The sequence below is a fragment of the Bos indicus x Bos taurus genome, chromosome 2 (assembly GCF_003369695.1).
Source record: "Bos indicus x Bos taurus breed Angus x Brahman F1 hybrid chromosome 2, Bos_hybrid_MaternalHap_v2.0, whole genome shotgun sequence".
Classification (NCBI taxonomy): Eukaryota; Metazoa; Chordata; class Mammalia; order Artiodactyla; family Bovidae; genus Bos; species Bos indicus x Bos taurus.
In genome coordinates, this window is record NC_040077.1 from 17,770,590 (window position 1) to 17,789,708 (window position 19,119).

Consider the following 19,119-nt stretch of genomic DNA (forward strand, 5'->3'; position numbering starts at 1 on the left):
GACATATCAGCTGATTACACATGTTATATATTAACCTCTTATCAATCATATAATTCCTAAATATTTTCTCTCATTCAGTAAGTTTTCTTTTTATTTTGTCAATGGTCTCCTTTGCTGTGTAAAACTTTTTAAGCTTAATTAGGCCCCAATTTGTTTACTTTTGCTTTTGTTTCCTTTGTCTTAGGAGACCAATACAAATATATATAGATATGTTGCTATGATTTATGTCAAAGAGTGTTCTGCCTGTGTTCTCTTGCAGGAATTTTAAAGTCTCAGGTGATACCTTTAGGTCATCTTTAATCCATTTGGGATTTATTTTTGTATATGGTATGAGGAAATGTTCTAATCTCATTCCTTTACATGTAGCTGTTTAGTTTTCCCAGCACTACTTAATGAAGAGACTATCTTTTATCCACTGTATATTCTTATCTCCATTGTTGTAGATTAATTGACCTTGGTGTGTGGGTTTATTTCTGGGCTCCCTGTTCTGTTCCATTGTTCTATTTATCTGTTTTTATGCTAGTACCATGCTATTTTGATTACTGTAGCTTTGTAATATATAATCTAAAGTCAGGGAGCATGATATTTCTAGCTTTATTCTTTTTTTTTTCCCCCTCAAGATTGCTTTGGCAATTCAGTGTCTTTGTGGTTTCATATAAATTTTAGGATAATTTGTTCTAGTTTTATGAAAAATTTAATGAGTACTTTGATTGCATTAAATCTGTAGATTACTTTGGGTAGTATGGATATCTTAATAATATTAATTCTTCCAACCTAAGGAGACATTATGTCTTTCCATTTCTTTGTAGCATCTTCAGTTTCCTTCATCAATTTTCATAGTTTTCAGTCTTGTGTATTATAGTCTTTCACCTCCTTGGTTAAGTTTATTCCTAAGTATTATATTTTATTCTTTTTGATACAGTTTTAAATGGGATTGTTTTCTTGCTTTCTCTTTCTGATAGTTCATCACTAATGTATAGAAAAGCAACAGATTTATGTGTATCAATTTTGTATTCTGAAATTTTACAAGTGCTAGTGATGTTTTTCATAACCAGATTCAAATGGAGACCGAGTCATGTAACTCAAGAATCAGAGATACTCCCTTATCATTTTAGAATTAGCTACTGCATTTGGTGAGGCTATTTGCTAAATTACTCAACAACAAATACAAGTATGGGTTGATTGTCAACATTGGATGATAGCTGTTGGACAGGAGTTTCTCTGGTTACCAGATGTTGCTAAGAGTTATGAGGACATGGCATGAAATATAAACAAAACACTTATTATTATAATTCATCTTGATCTCTTCAAATTTTCATCTTTAATGATTACCTATCATGAAATAACATGCCAGATTATATTTCTGGCATGTTCACAAAAGAAGCTGTGGTTAATGTGTATTGATCACTCAAAATCTGTTTATCATTGTTAGGGAATGTGGTTTGAACCAGAAAGAGATAAGTATGCATTTTCAAGAGTGGAATAGTATAAGCCTATATTTATATGACAATGATGATTGACCCTAAAGCTGTAAAACATGACTGATGGGTCACAAAGTTTCATTCCTATGCTTTCCATTCCCAAGCATATGATTTCATTGGAAAAAGAAAGCAGGGGAGACTGAGGCCAAAGCCAAATGGTCTGGTTCTTGGGTCATCAGCCTAAAGGCACAGGTGAAGCAAAAGTTGGGGTGACTGGAGGAACACACGGGAAACACTTTGAAATGTAGTAATTTTCACAGCTTCTCCTGCTTCTGCCATCACTGCTGAAAAGTTGATATCTTTTTTAAAGAATGATGTTGCTGTTTTAAGATATTTACAGCAATACAAAAAGTACTGCCTATAGCAGCATTATTGTTTCAGACAGAAGCCAAATAATTAAGCACTGAGTTTGGTTAATTTTTAAAAATTTATATACACACTGTTCTACCTTTTTCAAAATAGTTATGTTTTAGGCCAGATGTGAGAAACAATTAATTAAAATGGTCCAGTGTGGTACAGATTAAAAGAAGAAATGTATCCAAGTAGAAAATAAAAAAAATATTATTCAGAAGAAATTTGCTGAAGTGATAGAAATGAATTCAAGAACTTAAGCTAATTGTCATTAGACATCAAGAATAGTGTAATTGCTTTCGGTTTCATAATTCTTAGCAACCTCTGATTTCTCACTTTCAGAACAACTTCCATTTCTCTTAGAAAAGCAACTTCCTTTTACTCCCTCCCTTCTTCCCCATTTGCATTCAGCTAGAAATGGCAACCCACTCCAGTATTCTTGCCTGGAAAATCCCATGGACGGAGGAACCTGGCAGGTTACAGTCCATGGGGTTGCAAAGAGTCGGACGCGACTGAGCGACTTCACTTCACTTTCACTTCAGTATGTTATGTACCCTGTATAACCCAGTGTTGTCATGCAGTATATGGATACTTGAGCTCAAGCAGTGAGAAATAAAATCCTTTTCTTCAAGACCCCGTCAGCCTCACTTGGAGGAGAGACAAGGAAGCAGAAGTGTTGTGTGCTGTGGGAGAAGCCATGATGGAGTAACCCTAGGGCAAGAGGGAACATAGACGAGATCCTTAACCTGACCCAGGGAAAGTGTCAAGCAAGGCTTCTCCAGAGGAGCTACCAGTGAGCTAAATTTGGAAGACTAGACGTGAAGGGATTTGGGGAAGGCTGCACAGTATAACACTGTGCCATGTTTGGGGAACCTAAGGTAATTTGTTTTGCCAAGAGTGTAGGGTATAAGCTGAGAGAAATGAGAGGCAAGGAGTAGAAGAGGCAAGGGTTAAGAGGTCTTGAATAGCAGGCTATGAAGTTTCTATCGTATGCGCCCTATGAGGGACAGGGAGGCCTGGCGTGCTGCAGTCCATGGGGTCACAAAGGGTTGCACACCCCTGGGTGACTGAAAAACAACAATTAGCATATGATTATTAAATATCTATCTAAAATAGAAAAGTTAATCAAAATCAAGGAACACCTTTAACATCTTAACATTTTTCATGAAAGCCCACAACTCAGTCTATATTTAATAGTCTTATAATCGAGACATTCAGTTTTGTTGCCATTCACCCATGAATATCTTTCACAGCACTGCTATCAACCGACTTCTAAGGCATGGATGTATGCATAATTTTAGACTGTTGATCTCCTCCATTGGCAGTAAATACATTCTTCCTGGTATTACAGATATTTCTGGATAGATTTACTTCCCTTTGCTAAACTACACTTCCTTCAGGGTAGGAAACGTCAATTTTGTGTTCACCAGGACACCCTGCACAGTGTCTTCCAGGTAGTAAGTACATGCTCAACAATTATTTGAATGATTAAAAGCAGTAGAATCTTAGAAAATGTGGAGCTTCAAGGCGAACTAACTATATTACATTGTTCATAAGAGATTGTTTTGATCCAAGTTAGTTGAGATTAGATCATTCTGAAAGAGAAAAGCTTCAGTACTTTAATACACAGGAGCACAAATGTCAAGTTCAGTCTGTGTCATATCTGAGAAGGAAGTAGTGAGGTAGTTCAACAATTATAAAAAAATAAATAAACTATCAAAAAAAAAAAAGAAGACTTGCCATCACCCATATCACCTCCTCTGAGAGGTCTTCAGGCAGCATTAACTGCTTATTTCTTATTATTCCCATAGTATTTCTCTGTGCTCCTTAGAGATAGATTGTCTTAATCACCTTCGTCTGCCACCTAGTGTACAAAACAGTTTATTGAATAAATGAATAAACGGTTGACTATGTGATGAATCAATTTACATTTTGAACTTGAGTTTACTCTTTTCTAAAATGGTCTAACAATTCTTATCTACTTCAGGGAATATTCAGTAGTGAAAGTTTTTAATATCAGTGGTAAATGTAGAGAATCTTTGCAGGGGAGAATTGGAGTGTAAATAAATAAATGAAATTGCTGGGTATTAAGAGAATACTTAGAAGCATTTGCTAGGATGACACTTTTGTAAAAGGATATAATGGATTTTGGAGCCAGGCTGCCTGGGCATGAGTCTAGTCTCAGACATTTGTCAGCTCTATGACCTAGGGCAGTTACTTAACTTCTCTGTGCATCTGGCTTTCTAACCTGTAAAACAGAAATAATAATTATACGTATCTCACAAGAGTCTTTGCTTTACCTAAATGAGTTAATACGTGACTAGTGCACAGAGCAGCCAGGCACTCACTATGTGCTAGTCATCATTTGTCCTTGTGTGTGCGTTTAATACTGCACTTGCCATTCTAACACGGCCTCAAAGTGCTTTTGCTCAGTTTCATACCTGCCGCTCATAGCAGAGTACATGCGCCATAGATTTCAATAAATATTTGTTGAATAAGTGAAAAAAATAAGTGCTTCGCACATTACAAATGGATGTATTCAATGTTAATATTCTCAAGATCATCCTAAAACCATCTAGGTCAATTTAGATAAAAAGAAAACCATAAATTATAAATCGACTAGCTTGCTAATGTTCTACTTTGGGGTCTAGTTTATACACCTCTAAGATGGACTCATCTCAGAAAAAGTAAGAAATGGTCAATATGTAAAGTTCCTCGCCCAGCAGCAACAAACTTGAAGAGCAAGGAATAAGCCAGAGCAACAGTAGGAGGCAGCAAATACGGGAAACTGACAATTACCTCACCTTGTTGCCCCTGGCCTCCATGGCATTTGAAAGCTTGCACAAGGCCTGAATTAGGAATTAGCTTGCCAAACGGGGACCCACCAGAAGTTATCTCGGGTGATATTTAAGAAAAGATGCTGACGCTTTGGTTTTTTTTTTTTTTTTTTTAACTAAATGCAGAGGAAAATTGAATCTCTACAGATCAAGTGGAATTCAGTGCTCTGATCAGAAGCTAAATTTTGTATATAGGTTCTAACCAAACTCATTCTCCAGCCTTTGGATTCATGAAAGGAAATGTTCAGGGTTCTGCAAGTGTTTCTTCATTTTGTTTTGTTTGTTTTCATGTTGATTTCTCTTCAGATTAGTCAAGAAGTAAACAGTATTAAACATCTTTGTGAAACAGCATGATATAAGAATTATGCTGATGATTCATGGTTCCTGCTCAACATAATTAATCTCATAGATATTTTTAAATGACTACAATGTGCCAAGTCTTGATATCATCTCTGTTTGATTTGGTGCAGCCTGCTTTGGATCCTGTGCTTAACAAGGGAAAAAGGAAAGATATTTATTAGCATCTTAGAGCACAGCCCAAGCAACTCCTTACTCTTTCCCAAGCCTGGGCCAAAAGAGATGATTCGTCTCCTCCTTGTCTTCTTAAGAACTGAGTGGTACCATATAAAATAGTCAAAAAGAGCTAGAACCCAGAGGGAGAAAATGTTATCTTTGTGCCTATATCCTTGTTTATTCTAACCTACTCATACACTTCTGTTTGACCGTCACACAAAAGGTTTGAAGAAAAAGGGAGATGTGAAGGAAAGAAAAACTAAATGTGAAATATTCATTCCAAAGGCATTTACGTGGAGGTCACACTGTTCTTGCCAGAAATAACCCATTCTGTACCATGTGTGCAACGGAGAGATTCTTTCCAGACTGGATCCAGTATATCAGGTTCCTTACAGATCTAGTAAATACACAAGCACTCGGTTCTATTCTGGGGGTAGTTTAAGTGAGAACAATGATACTCAGATCATTTTCTACATGGGAATAAGAGAAACGAGCTTTGCATATAATTCAGACAATTACAGACGTATTATCTTGAAATACTTCTCCTCTTAAAATTAAGAAATTTAACTGTATTTGTGTTTATAGATTATCCCTATTAGGGTTAATTTAGGATTAAGGATAAGGAATAAACTCTCTTACAGCATATAGGAGGTTTTTGTCAATATATTTGTTGGGCCATGAAGGAAAAACAATCACTCACCTCCTTTCTACTGCTATAGTTCTGTGAAGTGTGATACACAGAGCAATTCATACATACTTTCCTGGCACTTTGATCTTTCTGAGAAAATGCTTTGGGAGAAAACCTGGCTATTTTAATTCAAAGTTAAACAACAACAACAAATGGATTATCCTGGTCCTTGATCTACCACCTCCTCCTTCAAGTGAATGTTTAGCTCTTCAGTTTATTTCTGTGCCATTAGGAAATGATCCTTTTATGATAACCTTTAGGAATGGGGTGGAGTCATGTCACACATGCATTTAGTGTACCAGTGGCTTTAGAGTCTAATTCCCATGAAGATGAGACCAGTGGCCAAGGATCTGAGACTAACAGCTGTTCAGTGGGGCCACGAGGAGAAAAAGTCACCCAGGGTGAGTAACAGGCAGCAGGTGGCTATGCTCTTCTTAGTGGTTTTTCAAAGATGTGTCTGATCAATCAAGATTTAAAGAACCAGCAAATATTTTTCAAGTACTTACTACACTTCCGCCATCAACCCCTCTTTAACTTTCATATTTTCCTTTAATCCTCAGCACAATGACAAACGTGGTATGTGTTAAGATTATAATGGCTTAATTTTAAGATAGAATGGAGTTCAACTTGTAGGCAAGAAAAGGCACTTTTGAAGTCTCTATCCTTTCCCCATTCTCAGTAAGAACTTGAGAATTACCTTAAAGAATGATGCGAATGTCCTGGTATCTAAGTATAGCTGTCTCATTCCTTCCTTTAGTTTGGCTCGTGCCTCTTAGTCCTCGGTGTAAGTATATATTACAGTGTGTGTGCTTAGAGTGCTTAGTCGCTCAGTCACATCCAACTCTTTGTGACCCCATGGACTGTATGCTGCCAGGCTCCTCAATCCATGGGGATTATCCAGGCAAGAATACTGGAGTGGGTTGCCATGCCGTCCTCCAGGGGATCTTCCCAACCCAGGGGTTGAAAGATCTTCCCAACCCAGGTCTCCTGCATTGCAGGTGGGTGCTTTACCATCTGAGCCACCAGGGAAGCAAGCATACATTAAACTTTAAGCATGATTTAAGGGAGTTCATGATAATTTTGACTACACCAGATTTTTGCTTTAGGCACTGACTTTAAAACTAACCCTTGATTAACAAGAGAATCCACTTTATTCAAAATATGCAATAAAATTAAAAATACAAAACAAAATTCCAGAAACAGTGGTCATTACATTAGTGGTGTTTCAGTGTTATGGAAAGATTGAGAGAGCAATTCAAATCTAACATCAGGAACTCGAGACATTTGGCTCTGTTGCTGATTGCAGGGAAGAAAAAGGATCAGATAAGGGAGAGTTCTTCAGGTTCAGAGTTTCTTTACTAAAGCTATCTTTCTTTTACAGTCCTATAAACATAAGAGAAATTGCTCAATCTTTCTCTGTATCTTTTCTCATCTGTAAGAAGGAACAGTAGACATTATTTGCAAAAAGTAAGTTTTTAAATTCTACTTTTCCACCCAAAATTAATGGTCTTCTTGGAAATGCCCCTCTCTCATATACCTGCCATAGAAATCCTTTTCTGCATGGCACCATAGTCCAGGATTTAAGAGCAGAGGCCTCAGGTCCAGACAGATTGAGTACAAATACTAAGTTTGTCCCTGGTACAAGTATGACTTTGTGAAATTTATTTAACTTCTCTGAGACACATTTTCCTCTGTCACCTAAGAAGGAAAATCTCTTGTTCCCTCGCATGGCTGTTAAGAACAATATGCCTGGAACTCAGCAGACATTCAAAAATATTTGTTGACTGACTGAAAATAATTGTGAAACACAAAATAGAGAAGAAATACATAGTTCTCATTAAACTATAGTGATTTTTTGTATTACTTCCTATCATCTACTAAATAAACAGGAATGATTTTGCTTTATACACTCTCAGTAAATGCAAAGAGCAAATTCAGAAGACATGAGGAAAGACATTGGTCAGAAAACAGAATGTGTATATGTGCACTCAGTCATGTCCGCCTCTTTGTGACCCCGTGGATGGTAGCCCACCAGGCTCCTCTATCCACTGAATTTTCCAGGCAAGAATACTGGAGTGGGTTACCATTTCCTACTCCAGAGGACCTTCCCAAACCAGGGATCAAACCTGTGTCTCTTGCGTCTCCTGCATTGGCAGGCAGATTCTTTACCACTAGTGCTGATATTCTATTCTGGAAAAACATGTAAGAATATCAACATGTAAGTCGTATGAGAGTATTTGAGAGATTTCATTTGCTAATTCAAATTTTGTCCAGTTCCAGTTCTGCCATTAAAATTCAATCCCTTTGGTGTGGAGAAAAGGGAACCCTCCTACACTGTTGGTGGGAATGTAAGTAGGTGCAGTCACTATGCAAAACAGTATGGAGGTTCCTCAAAAAACACAAAAATAGAATTGCCATATGATCCAGTAATCTCATTCCTGGGCGTATACCCAGACAAAACTATAATTCAAAGAGATATGTGTACCCAAATGTTAATAGCAGCACTATTTTCAATAGCCAAGACATGAAAACAATCTAAATATCCATCAACAGAAGAATAGATAAAGAAGATGTGGGGTGTGTGTGTGTGTATGTGTATATATATGTATGTATGTGTATTTGTATATGTACGTGTGCATGTATACTAAGCCACTTCAGTCTTATGTGATTCTTTGCGACCCCATGAACTGTAGCCCGCCAGGGTCCTCTGTCCATGGGGATTCTCCAGGCAAGAATACTGGAGTGGGTTGCCATGCCCTCCTCCAGGGGATCTTCCTGATGCAGGAATCAAATCTGCATTTCTTATGCCTCCTGCATTGGCAGGCGAGTTCTTTACCACTAGCGCCACCGGGGAAGCCCCATGTATATGTATATATATGTACGTGTGTATACACACACACACACACACACACACACACACACAATGAAATACTACTCGGTCATAAAAAGAATGAAATAATGCCATTTACAACAATGTGGATGAACCTAGAGATAACCATACTAAACTAAGTAAGTTAGAATGACAAATACCATCTGTTTTCACTTCTATGTGAAATCTAAACTATGACACAAATGAACATGTCTATAAAACAGAAACAGACTCACAGACATAGAAAACAGACTCACAGACATAGAAAACAGACTTGTGGTTGCCAGGGGGAAAGTGGTGGGGAAGGAGGGAAGGACTGGGGGTTTGGGATGCAAACCATTATGTAGAGAATGGTTAAACAACAAGGCCGTACTGTATATCACAGGAAACTATATTCAATATCCTGTGATAAACCCTGTGTTTATGTGTATCTGGATAATCTTGTTGTACATCAGAAATTAATATTGTAAATCAACTCTACTTCAATAAAGTTTTAAAAACTCTTTGATGGTGGCCAGACACAGAGGCCTAGGTGCCGTGACACAGCTCCATGGTTGTAATCTCTACATTTGGCTTCAACTGTGTTCCCTCAGCATTAACCCAGCCTTGCTCCCCTTCTGGTCTCTCTCAGGTCTCAGTGGTAGTTGACTCATGAGACCATTGCTCTCATTTCTCGTAAGTCTTCCATGGGATCTTCTTTGTTCACCTGGTTGCCGCCAGCCGAGCTTTCTGGCTTCCAGTGTAACAACCCAGGAAGGCTAGGCCCTTGCTGACCGGGGCCCAGTCAAGCTTGCTGGGATAGGAGTCTTCTTCAAAGTGATGTGGAACACTGTAAAGTGACCTTTTTCAGCAGAATGAAAGGGCAATGTGCAAAAGCTCCCTTGCTCTTCGCCAGCTCCTCAACTTACCTAACTCATCTCTTGCTCTCCAGGCCCGAGCTCACAGATGGATACTTGTCAAGACCACAGCACTCTGATCTCTTTTTTCCTCATGTTGCCCTAGTCCTCTTTCACTGTTCATACATCATATACTCCTCCTTCTCAGGGCCAACTAGGCCTTCATGGCCAAAAGCATAATTGCTCTCTGTGTTCACCCACTCTGTGTTAACTCTGTAAGCTTAATCTCCCATACTTGGTTACTGATCTGCTATAATAACAAAGGAAAAAAATAAAGGAATTCAAAAATCCCCTCTCAAGACAGTATCTTGGTTTGCAAGGTGATGTTCCTCTTTTTTCCTGCATAAACCCACCAGGCTCCCCCGTCCCTGGGATTTTCCAGGCAAGAACACTGGAGTGGGTTGCCATTTCCTTCTCCAATGCATGAAAGTGAAAAGTCAAAGTGAAGTCACTCAGTCGTGTCCGACTCTTAGCTACCTCATGGACTGCAGCCTACCAGGCTCCTCCGTCCATGGGATTTTCCAGGCAAGAGTACTGGAGTGGGGTGCCATTGCCTTCTCCGTTATGCATGTCAGAAGCTAAATATTATCTTGTCTTAGTCTTTGTACTGCTTCAGAACCAAATCTCAATCTCTGTAGACAGATGCCTTGGGTAGAGTAGGCAGAAGATCTTATACTCGGAAAGGCAAGAGTCAAAAGCCCCCAAATTTCTTGAATACTTCCCCCCGGTGTTTCAGGTCCAAAGTGCAATTTATTGGGAATTTCTAAAAAGAATATTACAGAGATATTCAAGTTATGAAGTCTGCATAATATTTTGAAAACACCTCATTTGTTCATTGTATTCAGTACAGAATGTGGGAAATTAAACCTGGTTCTCCAAATTTTATACAGTTGTAACTGTGTCATGTAGCTACATTTTCAATGTAAATCATTTTGGTAAATTTTACAGTGTTGACATTTATCTGTGCTGAACTAAACTATGACCAGTTTCCCTAAATGGAGCCTAAAAGCTATATGCTATTTTCTAAGACTCGGGTTGTTGTTTTTGGTTATGATCAAACCAATAAATTGAGCGGGCTGGTTTAATCTCTAGTATTTTGTGTACACATTGGTGTAGACTTTACACTAGACAGGCATAAAATGAAAGTATGTTTTCTTTGGCAGGCATTTGATGCACTTGGAAGAGTTGAAGCTTACCTTAAGCTCCTTAAATCAGAGGGTTTAAGTCTGCCTGTCTTGGCGGTGAGGCATGAGGAATTACACAGAGAAATTAAAGACTGCACAGCTGATGCTTTGCAGAAAGGACAAGCCTTGATCAGCCAACTAGCTTCCTGCAGGTAAGTGAAGTCTATTTCTTCCTCAGTGTAACAGGCTTTTTCACAGTTTGTACAGCCTATTTAAAAAAATGAGTTGTATGATTATTTTTCTTCTGATGTTTTGCTGCATTGTGACACGGCATAGAAGGATCTGTTGAATTTTGGTCAACCGTAATTCTGAACACAGCATTGCTTTTCCAGAAATGAGGCTGCATTCTAATCTGAGGACCTGAAGGTGCTAACTCTTCCTTTCTATGAGTTTCTGAGGAGGGAGGAAGGAAAGGAACTAAAGAAGAGACAGAGCTTTCTTTCTGTACACTTTTCACATCCTAGCATCTCTGGGATTTCTTCCTCACTTTTAATTCATAAGTCTTGAGTCTACCCTGTCCCTTTCTGGAAAAAGTAAAGTTCTAGAATTCCCTTTCATTTCTGACCTTGGTGGATCAACAAGAAAAACCCTAATTAAAAGATAACATTATTATTAACTAATAGTAATGACATTTTAAACAGTTGAGAGCCCACCACATGCCCAGCACTATCTCAACAGCTTTAGAAGCGGTATCTCATTAATCCTCACAGCAACTCTACAAGGTATACAATATACTATTACTGTTCTCCTTTACAAGCAACTGAGACACAGAAAGATTAAATAACTTGCAATCATGTAGCTGGTTAATTAGTGGCAGAGCCAGAATTTGAATCCAAATGCATGGATCCAAATTAATGGTCTAATGCGTCCTAGACCTCTTGCTCTTAACCAGTGAATTGGGGTGGGTTGTTTTTATGAGCACATTCAGTGAGTGTATCATTATGAGCTTAGAGTTGGGTGGGAATGAAGGACAGAGAAGGACCCTAAGAACAGAAAAGAATGCAGGAAGAATGTATGATCAAGAATAGAGCTTGGAAGACAAAAGGGAACTGACAGAAAGAGCAGATGATGGAATGGATACTGGCTAGGAAGAATGATGGCAGGGCTTACACTTTGACATAGAGAGACACAAAGATTTATGCACATAGGATAAGCATGGTTTTTACCTTCCATATCTACAATCCCCTTGAAACTCAAGGACATTCAGTTTGAGGAACAATGAAATAGGTCAAAGGTGGTAAAATTTTATTTTGTTTCTGTTTTAAACCCTCATTCTGCTCTATTTTAGATGCGTTTACACATGTTGATTTGGTAAGTTTGGGCTTAGGGTATTTTCTTTTCAAAAGATACTCTGAGGACTTCCCTGGTGGTCCAGTCATTAAGACCCTGTGCTGGAGGCATGGGTCTGACCCCTGGTCAGGGAAGTTCCACATGCCACATGGCCTAGCCAAAAACAGAGAAGATAGTCTGAGTTCAGACAGATATATTTAGCCAGGGCTTGTGATGGTTGTTATAGGACCATGCAAAGCCAAGATCAGAAATAATCCAAGATTTTCCAGCCAGAGCTAAAAAGCTTGAGGCTATGAGAAAGATAAATTCTTCTTACCTATAAAAAAAACTAACAGTAGCTGTAGTTGCTAAGTTTCCTTATTTTGGCTCCAAACCATGTACCGTGGTGTGTCCAGTTGGCTCCAGGAGCACAAAGGTACTCAGGTCTGGCCCCTATGGGTATGAGAGCTCCTTTCTCCCATCTGCTGCTCAAGGCCTTCCAGAATGCATGTTTCTTAGACCTGACAGAAGGTATCCTATGGAATGCCTAGACTTGTGTCTGAACTCAAGGTAGCTGTTGGACATTGATCTGAGTCATGTGATGATGGAGCAAGTGGTGAGGTCTCCAGCTGTAATTGGGGCATGGTCCCATGTCAGTTTAGCAGGCAGTTCTCAGACTGCAGACAGATTATATTTCTCTGTTCAGACTGTTCTTTACTTGTGGTGCTTTCCCTGGCCTTGGGCAGTTTCCCTTCATGTAGGGGTGGCTCAAGAGGCAGCTAAAAACCCCTCCTTAGATCTGAAGACTGTCACTGGTATGCTGTCCCAGAGATTCTAGGTGCTTTGGCTTCCCTGAAGTCTGATCTCTGTCTCCTCAAATCAGTAAGTCCTTAGGACTCTGTTTGGTTCCATTTCCCTGAGGTTTGGTCTGGAAATTATCTCCCAGGCAGCAGGTGAGGCAGATGTAAGGCTCACCCGATTTATTTCCCTTCTCTCAAGGATCACTGCCCTGTGCTACTTGTCCTTCAGTGTCTGAGAACCATTGGTTTATACGCTTTGTCTATTTTTCTAGCTTAAGGCATGAGGGTAAATCCAGTCACTGCTCCTTGATCAAAAACTGAAGTTTGGTGTTCAGTTTTGATGCTTAAGTCCTGGCACAGGAAAACTGGTCACAATTTATTACTGCTAGAGAGGGGAACAGCTACTCACTCCTGTATTCTTGCCTGGAGAATTCCATGGACTGTATAGTCCATGGGGTCACAGAGTCAGACACAGCTGAGCGACCTCCACTTTTACTTTTTCAGACTTGATCCTGTTTGTTCTAATCAGTGATGCTTTATTTTCTATACTTAAATATAGAGAAGTGCTTCTGTTTTGCCTGCAGTGTTCTAGTGACTCTTTCTGGCTATCCATTTTGTAATGGTCAACATGTTTATTTTTATTTACTTAGCTAGTCTCAGTCTTTTTGCCTTCTTTGCTTTTTCTAGTCTCTCTCTCTCTCTCTCTCTCTCTCTCTCTCTCTCTCTCTATATATATATATATATATTTTCTCCCCCCTAAAGGGGCATCTATAGTTCTTTTCTTCAGACTGCAGACTGAATCTTAATAGAAGTAATAGTTAGCCACCATTTTAAGAAGCTTGAATTAATAGTTAAGTATCTGGATTAAAAAATAATAAGCAGTACAGTTTCTGTCAACATCCTAGATGTATGAGCTTTCATACTAATTACAAGGTGTTGGTTGCCCTGAAATTTCACAATATTTTAAAATCAATACTATTTCCATTTTGCAGGAGGAACTGAAGGTAAAGAGCAATTAATATTTGGCAAAGGACATTCTGGAAATCCATTAGAAGCTGAATTGAAATGCATTAGAATCTCAGTTGCAAACCAGAGCCACACAGTTACTGAGCAGAGTCCCATGCATTTCACTTGGGACTTGCTTCCCTTCCTCATGTAATGGTTTATCTGTTCAATGACCTGGGTCACCACCATGGGAGAGAAGCAGAACCTAAGAAGGACATTTCCAGTTGCAGCCATGGCCGGCTTGAAACCGCAGCTTAGAATAATGGCAAGGGAAATAAACATGAATTCCCATCGAGAAAAGTATGTGTTGGCGAGCATCAGAGTGGCCTCCTAGACTTCTGAAGGCCCGCCACACTAGGACACAAAACACTAACGTTCCTGCTGTCAGGCACTTGGAAACTGGCGTGGATAAGACACTTAGAACTTAGTATCAAAGGAGCTTTATTTCATGCATTCTGAGAGCCAAAACAATGCCTTGACTGTTAAACTTCTTAACTTCTCTGAATGACCCTCAGTTTCCTCATCAGTAAAAATGGAGACGCCCATGTTATAGAAGGCGTTGTGGTTTTTTTTAATCATATGCAGCAGCACCACTCTTGGCCCACAGGGAGCACCCAATAAGTAATTGGTTCATTTATTTATTTACCTTCTATACAGACAGTTTTAAAAGCAAAATACGAAGAGTTACGTGATTGTTTCAAATGACTACAATGGAGTCAACTGCATCAAATCATATTCATTTTCACTAACTGGGGAAGGTTATATTAGAAATAGGGCAGATAAACACTTCTCTTGAGGAAATAAAAGGCAAAACCTAGTACTGGGGCACTCAAGAATTTCAGAGAGCCTTAGATCTTTTTTTTTTTTTTTTCCCCTGTTAGTTAATAAAACAGAACTTCAGAAGTTCACATTTATCTGTGATAAAGCTTCCAAGTAAACCTGAGAATTTTATCATTATTTTTTCTGTAATTGCTATCTTATTAGGAACAGATCCACACTGTTTTTCTATCCTGGAATCAAATACCTTTGAAGCTGGGGCAGCCTCACAGAATCAGTGGTGGTTATTACATGTTTCCTTGCATTTCTATTTCCTCCCTGCATTCAAGTGCTAATTCTGAGTCATTGTTAAATTGTTCATTATCTTTTCAGGGTGTGATATCTGTCACACAACCTAAATTCACTTTAATGTAACAGGCACATGAGCATATTCGTTTGCATGTATTAATAGCTATGATGCAAGTTACCTATGATGGGATCTGATAATGGTCACACCAGACTTACAGAGAGGTTGAAAGTTCTGGATTCTGGCCTCTTCACTCCTCTTAGGTCTTACTTGGCATCATCTCGGAGCACTGAGTTTAAAGATGGCCCAGAGGTGCCCTGCTCCCAAGCAGAATTCTGCATTTATTAAGCCACAGGAAGCTGTAGTGATTGGAAGTGCTGGTCACAAATGCTGCAGGATATAAAATCAACACACAGAAATCCGTTGCATTCCTATACACTAATAATGAGAAAATAGAGAAATTAAGGAAACAATTCCATTCACCATTGTAACGAAAAGAATAAAATACTTAGGAATATATCTACCTAAAGAAACTAAAGACCTATATATAGAAAACTATAAAACACTGGTGAAAGAAATCAAAAAGGACACTAATAAATGGAGAAATATACCAGGTTCATGGATCGGAAGAATCAATATATTGAAAATGAGTATACTACCCAAAGCAATCTATAGATTCTTTGTGCAATCCCTATCAAGCTACCAACAGTATTTTTCACAGAGCTAGAACAAATAATTTCACAATTTGTATGGGAATACAAAAAACCTCAAATAGCCAAAACAATCTTGAGAAGAATGGAACTGGAGGAATCAACCTGCCTGACTTCAGGCTCTACTACAAAGCCACAGTCCTCAAGACAGTATGGTACTGGCACAAAGACAGAAATATAGATCAAAGAACAAAATAGAAAGCCCAGAGATAAATCCATGCACATATGGACACCTTATCTTTGACAAAGGAGGCAAGAATATACAATAGATTAAAGACAATCTCTTTAACAAGTGGTGCTGGGAAAACTGGTCAACCACTTGTAAAAGAATGAAACTAGAACACTTTCTAACACCATACACAAAAATAAACTCAAAATGGATTAGAGATCTAAATGTAAGACCAGAAACTATAAAACTCCTAGAGGAGAACATAGGCAAAACACTCTCCGACATAAGTTACAGCAGGATCCTCTATGACCCACCTCCCAGAATATTGGAAATAAAAGCAAAAATAAACAAATGGGACCTAATTAAACTTAAAAGCTTCTGCACAACAAAGGAAACTCTAAGCAAGGTGAAAAGACAGCCGTCAGAATGGCAGAAAATAATAGCACATGAAGCAACTGACAGACAACTAATCTCAAAAATATACAAGCAACTCCTACAGCTCAACTCCAGAAAAATAAATGACCCAATCAAAAAATGGGCCAAAGAACTAAATAGACATTTCTCCAAAGAAGACATACAGATGGCTAACAAACACATGAAAAGATGCTCAACATCACTCATTATCAGAGAAATGCAAATCAAAACCACAATGAGGTACCATTTCACGCCAGTCAGAATGGCTGCGATCCAAAAGTCTACAAGCAATAAATGCTGGAGAGGGTGTGGAGAAAAGGGAACCCTCTTACACTGTTGGTGGGAATGCAAACTAGTACAGCCACTATGGAGAACAGTGTGGAGATTCCTTAAAAAACTGGAAATAGAACTGCCTTATGACCCAGCAATCCCACTGCTGGGCATACACACTGAGGAAACCAGAAGGGAAAGAGACACATGTACCCCAATGTTCATTGCAGCACTGTTTATAATAGCCAGGACATGGAAGCAACCTAGATGTCCATCAGCAGACGAATGGATAAGAAAGCAGTGGTACATATACACAATGGAGTATTACTCAGCCATTAAAAAGAATACATTAGAATCATTTCTAATGAGATGGATGAAACTGGAGCCTATTATACAGAGTGAAGTAAGCCAGAAAGAAAAACACCAATACAGTATACTAACGCATATATATGGAATTTAGAAAAATGGTAATGATAACCCTGTATACGAGACAGCAAAAGAGACACAGATGAATAGAACAGTCTTTTGGACTCTGTGGGAGAGGGAGAAGGTGGGATGATTTGGGAGAATGGCATTGAAACTTGTATAATATCATATATGAAACGAATTGCCAGTCCAAGTTCGATGTATGATACTGGTTGCTTGGGGCTGGTGCACTGGGATGACCCAGAGGGATGGTACAGGGAGCGAGGAGGGAGGAGGTGTTCGGGATGGGGAACACGTGTATACCTGTGACGGATTCATGTTGATGTATGGCAAAACCAATACAATATTGTAAAGTAATTAACCTCCAATTAAAATAAATAAATTTATATTAAAAAAAAGAAATGCAATATGAGGATGAAGTTTTCCATAATTGCACAAAAACTGGGAACCTCCTTTTTTTTTTTTTTCTCAGTGAGCTCTCAGCTCAGAACTCTAAAACAAGGAAACCATAAACAAAAACATGAGCGAAAATATGGACTGGGGGAAAATACTTGCAAATGATGAGACCAACCAAGGGCTTAATTTTCAAAATATACAAATAACTCATATAATGCAACAATAACAACAACAGAAAATCCAACCGCAATTGTAAAAATGGACTGAAGATCTAGAGAGATGTTTCTCCAAAGAAGACATACAGATGGCCAGAAGGCACATGCAGAGATGTTCAACATCACTAATTATTGGAGAAATGCAAACCAAACCTACAGTGAGATACTACCTTACACCAGTCTGAATGGCCAATATTTTAAAAGTCTACAAATGACAAATGCTGGAGAGGGTGTGGAGAAAAGGGAAAGCTTCTACAATGGTGGTGAGAAGGTAATGTCCCACCAACAGCCGCCACGGAAACAGTGTGGAGTTTTCTTAAGAAAACTAAAAATCAAGTTGCCATATGATCTGGAAATCCTATTTCTGGGCATATATCCAGATAAAACTATAATTCAGAAAGATACAGGACTCAAAAACATGGAAGCACCCAGTAAGACCAGAGTACCTTATCAAGTATTCATTTAGCTTTTCCTGTTTGCTAAAATTAACTTCAGATTTACAAGTAAACTTGCTTCTGAATTGACTCAGTTTCTATTTCTGCATAAAAGACTGTTTCAGTTTTCATTCTTTTTTATTGTGGTGAATTGAAACTTATAACCCTCATCCTGACGAAACACTTTGGCATAACCTTCAGTATTGCCCTCTTGCTCTAACATTTATTGCTATTTATTTAATGTTAATTCTTCATATGTTTATTTTTTACAGAGAAATAAAAACAGGAATAAGTTAGGATTTTCCTCTTTCCAAGATTTTCATTTGTGTTGACAGCCCCTACTTACCCTGATTGATACTGTGAATGATAATGAAGATTGGAGAGACCATGGTTCATTTAGTCACTCATTTTATCATTGCCCAAATATTATTGCCTTTTGTAAATCAGATGCTCCCAAGTACCCAGTGCAGTAGATGAAGTTCCTGCCTTCATGCTATTTATATTCTGGTGGGAAGAAATAGTCAACGGACCAATCAATAGATGAGATGCTCTTACACAGCAATGAGTACTATGAGAAAAATAAAAAGTGGAATGGGATAAAGAGTGACTGTGGGAGGGGACCATCTTAGACATTGTAGTCAGGGAAGGAGTCCCTAAAGAGAAAGAGCCATCGTGCAAATAGCTGGGAGATGAAAAGCCCTGCAAAATAGCAGCAAGACTGTAGCAGAAATAAGTACAGTTTTGCTGGAGGAGAGGGTGACCAGGGAAAAAGGCCTAAGACAAGATCAAAGAGTTAAGTGGGAGTTAGACTATGCCCAAATGCTCACTGGCAATAAAGGCAATGTTTATGTGCTTTATCCACATTAACAGATTTCATCCTCAAACCACCCTATTATACAGGTACTTCTATTATCATTGTCCTGTTTTTTCAGGTCGGGAAGCTGCCTCAGAGAGGTTCATATAACTTGTCCTACCATCTGTCACAGTAGAAGGGGTAGAGAGAGTGCAGGTCTGAACCACTTTGGTTGTTAGGTTGTTAGCTGTCTCCTCGCTTTCAACTTCAGTCACTAGCAACAAGCCTGGCCACTTAGTGAAGGTGGCTTTTTTTGTTTGTTTGTGTAATTCTAGT

The 19,119-nt window shown here is 38.7% G+C and overlaps 1 protein-coding gene across 4 annotated transcripts in view; it reads left to right on the forward strand.

Annotated features, from left to right (window-relative positions):
- CCDC141 (coiled-coil domain containing 141) overlaps positions 1 to 19,119 on the forward strand; it is a 224,979-nt gene that overhangs the window by 130,656 nt on the left and 75,204 nt on the right. For all 4 annotated transcript variants that reach the window (XM_027556444.1, XM_027556434.1, XM_027556425.1 and 1 more), the window contains one exon: positions 10,799 to 10,971. In XM_027556444.1, coding sequence (XP_027412245.1) covers positions 10,799 to 10,971 — 173 coding nt within the window. The remainder of the gene's footprint in view (positions 1 to 10,798; positions 10,972 to 19,119) is intronic.